The 6,355-nt window shown below is 27.1% G+C and overlaps 1 protein-coding gene across 1 annotated transcript; it reads right to left on the minus strand.

Moving 5' to 3' along the window:
• Window positions 1-2,541: 2,541 nt before the first annotated feature.
• Window positions 2,542-4,515, minus strand: LOC100817283 (PTI1-like tyrosine-protein kinase At3g15890). The gene is made up of 4 exons (XM_003535586.5): window positions 4,297-4,515; window positions 4,034-4,184; window positions 3,626-3,888; window positions 2,542-3,246 (listed from the first exon to the last, which is right to left on the minus strand). The coding sequence occupies exons 1-4, from the start codon at window positions 4,350-4,352 to the stop codon at window positions 2,619-2,621; spliced, it is 1,098 nt and encodes a 365-aa protein (XP_003535634.1). The 5' UTR covers window positions 4,353-4,515; the 3' UTR covers window positions 2,542-2,618.
• Between the last annotated feature and the right edge of the window lie 1,840 nt (window positions 4,516-6,355).

The following is a 6,355-nucleotide window of genomic DNA, read 5'->3' on the forward strand; positions in this document are numbered from 1 at the left end:
GTTTATAATATGATATGATCTGATAGTACATGATTAAATGATAGAATAATTAACAAAATAAATTAAGATTAAATATATTTAAAGTTTCTTGTCATTGGTTACTATGAAACAACAATATATATGCATTATATACATATGTCCGTCCTGCATAGAAATTAGCAAGAAACTCTTTCTTTTCCCCTTTCTAAATAAAATATTCTTGTGGGTATTACTGTAAAATTATCTTTGCACGTACTATTATAGTTAAAAAAGACCTTCTTATAGTTATATTTTTTAGTATGTAAGATTTAAAATTGCTATTAATTATCCCCCCACCCCCCAAATACGATTGATTTACAGATTTATCATCCCAGCTGTTAAAAGAAATGTAAGAGACACATGTAATGTGAATATATATAAAAGCAAAGTAAAAACAGTGAAACCAATTAAAAGGAATGGAAGACATTAATTTGAAGTGTTGATTTACAATATTGAAAATATAATTTAATTGTCATGTAGGATATAAAATTTTATACTATCCATAAATCAGAAATAATTATTAAAATAATTTTTAATATAACTATTATAAAAATTCAATAAACGTATTATACATGACTATTTATAATTATATGATAATATAAAAGTATTTTATATTATGAGTATACTACTTAAAATAAAATCTGAAAAGTAATTATAATTATTATTATTATTTTACCTTCAAGTTTATTTTAAAATGGTTGTCAATAACTATAATTTAGTAATTATAGATAAAAGAGACAATTTAGAATATGTGTGCCTTAATATCATATCAATTTCACACAATATAACACGTTTTAATGTAAACATATTGAGATTAATGTAAGTCCATCTTAATATATCAATAAGTAATTGGTCTCAATAATTAAAATTAAATTCAATCTTTTTTAAGTAAGATTTTTAGTTTGAGTTTGGTATATATATTTTAGAAAATCAAAACTTTAAACTACTAAAAATATAAGTTAGTGTAAGTTAACAAATTTGATTGAAATTTATTTTTTCTTTATGATAGCTCAAAGATGGTTGCTAACAGAAATCTATTTATTACACTTTGAATTTATTTTAAGATAATTATAATTTGTTGGTATATTTTTTTTTAAAAAAAATAAGTAAATATATATTAACAATTAATTTTCTTGAAAAAATGCTAAAAAATACGAGATGAAATTAGTTTAAAATTATTATTAACCCTTAAAATTTTGAAACGAAATATTCAACATTTTCTCATAAAAATAAATTGGGATACGGTAGTGTTTTTCGTTAGTTATAGTTTTAGACCACCGATATATTTTTTCTTTTTATTACGTTTTACAACAGTGATATAAAATTTGGTTTACTACTTTTGGTACAGCATTAATTAAAATGACGAGAACATGATCCGAATAAGTGAACATTAATGATGAGCTTTAAGCAGATCAAAGACTTTGATAGCCCCACCCATCACCGTCGGATTGGAATACTTGCAATGGGCAAGGACAGATTCCATAACAGATCAGCCTCAACTCTGATTGCCCTTTTCTTCCTTCTCATTAAAAACTTATGTCTGATTCCTAAAATACCCCTCACCGTTTATTCTGGATCATATGTTCCATAATGATTTTTTAACATATTACGGAATAAGCATTTCGAAAGTATGATATTTTCATTATAAAATAGGTGTTCTAGACTACACCTTTCTATAAGGTGTTTGCCTCTTTTAATGTTTTACGAAATAAGCATTATGGAAGCATAATATTTTGTGAACTAAAATAATTAAATTCCAAAATTGTTTGGACACAACTTGAATCTCTCTTTTTTCTACACATTTTCTTTTTGTCTATTTTTATTTCAACAATACCTTTATATAAGTATTTAGTTTCATGATTCTATAAATTAAATTCCAAAAGTATGAAAAAATTGCATACTTTTCACAATTTATTTTTTGGAAACAAGTTTGTTCCTTTTTTTCCCCTTTTAAATTTATGGAATGAACCACAATGTTAATTATATAAGATTAGGGCCTTCAAGTGTTGTGTGTATAATAAGAACTTGCATAGAGTTGAAATAAAAATTAACGAAAAAAAAGGATAGCTATTTTGTCCTAATTAATACAAAAAAAAAAATCATATTAAGTAGCTATTTTGTCTAAATCAATTCCAATTGTCCAAAAATAATACAAAAATAATTTGGATAAAATATCTGTTTTGCCTAAATCAGTACAAATTGAAAACTTTAAATTAGGTAGATATACATCTCGTTAGATGGTTACAAATTAGATAAAGTAATGTTACTGTTATATAAAGTATTGTAAGATATATAAAGTAAAAACATTATATTAAATTAAATATAATAAAGGTAATTAGGGCCTGATGATGGTGTATGTCTAACGTCTTCATTCATAAAAATAAGGAAACAAATAAGATGTAATATTATCAAGGGAAAGATTAGTAAACGTCCATATTTATCTATTTAACATATGTATAGTGAGAAAAAGAAAAAAAATATAAATATAATAAATAATATGATATGATAGAAAGAGAAATAATAAGTATAAATTGAGTGTATGATATGTGAATTTATCTACATATCACCACCCTTATAAATTTTACTTACACGATAGGAATTTATCTTATTTTAAGTTTATCATTATCACTTGCTATTTTGAATTTGGACTGCGTTGTTCTAATCTCTCCATAGTTTTCCTCATATTTGTCATCTTCAGTCTTGTAACTCAAATATGGAATCTCTTTTTTTCTTCTCCCTATACCACCCTTGAGCCACTCCACCACCTCTTGCATGGTAGGCCTCTTCTCTGGGCTATTATCTGTGCACCTCATAGCTATCATGACCACAGATTTCAATTGCTCTAAATCAAAATGCCCCTTCAACTTTGGATCAGCAATATGAATGAAGTTACCCTTTTGGACATGTGGTGTGACCCATTGAACTATGTCCCTTTTCACTCCACCAGGGAGTTTCTCAATTGGTTTCTTGGCACTCACAATCTCCAAAAGCAAAATCCCAAAACTGTAAACATCACAGCTCCCAGAAACCTTCCCCCACATAGCATACTCTGGCGCCAAATATCCAAGGGTGCCTTTAACCCTTGTTGTGAGATGGCTTACACCTTCTGGTATCAACTTAGCAAAACCGAAATCAGCAACCTTGGCTTCAAATTCAGTGTCTAAAAGAACATTGCTTGCCTTTATGTCTCTATGAATGATGTGAGGATTTGCTTCATGGTGCAAATACCTTAAGCAAACAGAAACACCTCATATATAGATGGCAAAGTCAAATAAGTTGAATAACACATATATGTAAAAGCTTTTTACATGGTTAACCAATCAGAATTTGTCAGGTCTAATAACTTTATTAATTTTTACAATAATTACTTTAGAAGTCATATCTAACATATTTTTGATTAGCTCTCGAGTGTATAAACATTAATCTCAATCTTAAATGATATATGAGTGGACTATTCCAAATCGAAAAATTGAATAGATCAACAAATTAATATCCAAACTTCAATATATGATGTTGATTAATTTTGATTTCATATATAACTATATACTAGCATGGTAAGATATATTGATGTAAATAATGAGAATTGAGAGGTAAAAGGAGCACATACACTAAGCCTTCTGCAGCTCCAATTGCTATACTCATTCTTCTAGGCCAATCTAGTAAACAATCCGTGGCAAGTTGACCATGCAAATGGGTGAGTAAACTGTGATTAGGCATGTAATCATAGACAATCAACCGTTCATCGCCTCCTGCATAGAATCCACGCAAGCCTAACAAATTCTTATGCCTCACTCTTCCTAGTACTTCCACTTCAACTGCAAACTCCATCTCTGCCTTTGCAGTCATAGTCTTCAAGCGCTTCACTGCAATCTGCAAGTTCCATTCATTATATATTAGCCCTGCAGGTTTTTTTGTGCACAGGAAAGATGTCTCATATCTTAAATTAAGTTTAGCAGAAACAAATTATATGATCAAAATCTTAAGGAAAAAATATATTTTATATATATATAATTGCCTCGACGCCTTTACTTGTTCGACCCCAATAAACACTTCCAAATCCACCCTCTCCTATCTTGCTATCTTGATGAAAATTGTTTGTTGCACGAAGCAACTCCTTCAAGGTGTATATTTCCCATGGATAGTCCCTATTTTTCTTGTTGGCATTCCTACAAAATAAAAAATAAAAAATGAAACTCAAGAGCCGGAATATGTACATATTTGTAACAACTATCATCCCAAATTTGTGGACATAAAATGAATTAAGCTGATGAAGCATACTGTATTTCTGATTGCTCCTTTTCACAAAGAAAACAACTGAAACATTTAAACTGCATTTCTTTCTTGAAGAATATGGTATTCAGAATATGAATTCCCTACTGGAAAATAGATGAATAAGTATGAGAATTTTTTTAGAGAAGTGGGAAGAAGAGAAAAAAATAGATTTGCAAGAAAGGACCAAAATATATCGGCAAATGCAAAGAAACAATATAAGAATTAAGAACTAATAAGGCCCTACAATAACGACAAAAGGCCTGCCTTGGAAGTCAAGGACTTTGAACACAAGCCAATTTAGTGAGTATTATATGCCTCTAATGGTTGTATGCTAGTGTTTACAAGCTTCTGTCGAGCAATATTTTCCATTGAAAATGTCACACTTTTATAAATATTCCTGTCGGAGTAAACATTCTTATTTAATAACTATTTGTTTTATCTCTATTATATCAGCTATCTTATTTCATAAACCTTTTCTTTTTAACTCTTTTTTTGTTGTATAATTTTTTTTAAGATTTTAAATTATGGTCACAATTGCAATTTTATCGTATTTAATGGTATTTTGGAGAATTGCAAACAAATGCAATTGATGTAACCACAGTTTCAGTCGCGTTACGTTTGCGAACATTCCAAAAACCGTGATGTTGTGGATAAATTACAGTTGCAAACTACTTTTTAAAACCTTATATATATATATATATATATATATATATATATATATATATATATATATATATATATATATATATATATATATATATATATTTAATTGCTTCTATACCAGTTGTATTGGTAATTTAAAATTTAATGTAGTAGGATAGTAACACACGCAATCATAGCTAATTCTTCTCTTTTTTCTAATAGAACATTTTACTGGCCATAGGGTATGCATACAAGGCTAATGAAGCCTGTAAAACGTTCGGCTTCTAACAAGTTGACAAAATGTCTTGATCAAAGACAGTTAGCAGTGTCTCGTTGATATTGTATTAAGGAATTAAAAAAGAATCGTTATGGGTAATTACTTATGCTTTTGGGACAAGTTCTATGGGAATAAGGGTCCAATGAAGCGTTTTGATGTAAGCAATCCATTTTTTTTTTCTAAAATAAGATTGCTAAAAAAATATTTTAGAATAGTTTGTAAAATATCATAGTTGTTGTCATCTTAGTTTATTTTTTGAAATTTATTAAGTCAATTTGCATGACAACTATAATAAGCATTGCGTGACATGAAAATAAACGCAATCTTTGTTTAAGAAATTTTTTAAATTAACACAGAAAATACTACATGCTGTTTAATTTGTATTGATAAATAAATTATAAGAAACTAATTATCCTAACTAACAGATAAACTTCTATAAATATACTATTTGTTTAAAATTATTACATACATTAATAAAAAAGAAATTAGTTTGTTTTGCCTCTTAAAAAAACAATAAAGTAATTACTGATTACATTAATGTCCGTCACTTTTGGGTTACACTCTTTAACTTTTAGTAACTAGTACTGTAGTAATAATAATAACGAGAATTTAATTTTAATAAATTGTAATTTTTAAAAATGTTGAATCGAATTTTCAATCAATTAAAATTAATCTAAATGTAATTTTTTAAAATATTATTATAATAAATTATAATTTTAAATTATATAACATGCAATTTATGACTAAATGACATAGCAGTATATAAAATATTTACCTTGATAATATATTTCATTTAAATTTTAATATTACTAGTGTAATAAATTGCTGCTGTTAAAAAATCAGTAATATCCATTCACTTTTTTTTTATAATAATCTTCTGAGTTAAAAATTTATCAAAATTGAGCCTAACGTATTCTTCAGATAAAGAATGAAATAGAAAAAAATAAATATGAAGAAAAAAATTTACAATGGTAGAATTAGAATGGGTGTGTGTTATTTGGATGGATAAAAATATGATAGAAAGAAGTAGATGAATTATTTGGAAGAGTGAAAAAATAAGTATAAAAAATATTTTTATACTTAGTAAAAGATGTAAACTTTAATGCATTATCTTTTTAACTAAATAAAAGAAAATGCATTATTATC

This window comes from Glycine max, chromosome 10, assembly GCF_000004515.6.
Source record: "Glycine max cultivar Williams 82 chromosome 10, Glycine_max_v4.0, whole genome shotgun sequence".
NCBI lineage: Eukaryota > Viridiplantae > Streptophyta > Magnoliopsida > Fabales > Fabaceae > Glycine > Glycine max.

What these genes read in the sequence shown, in the direction of transcription:
- LOC100817283 (XM_003535586.5), bottom strand. Translation starts at nt 4,352, where the DNA reads ATGCAGTTTAAATGTTTCAGTTGTTTTCTTTGTGAAAAGGAGCAATCA. An exon ending in GAACAAGTAAAGGCGTCGAG is followed by an intron (nt 3,889 to 4,033) that starts GCAATTATATAT and finishes TGGAACTTGCAG; the next exon opens with ATTGCAGTGAAGCGCTTGAA. An exon ending in GGAGCTGCAGAAGGCTTAGT is followed by an intron (nt 3,247 to 3,625) that starts GTATGTGCTCCT and finishes TGTTTGCTTAAG; the next exon opens with GTATTTGCACCATGAAGCAA.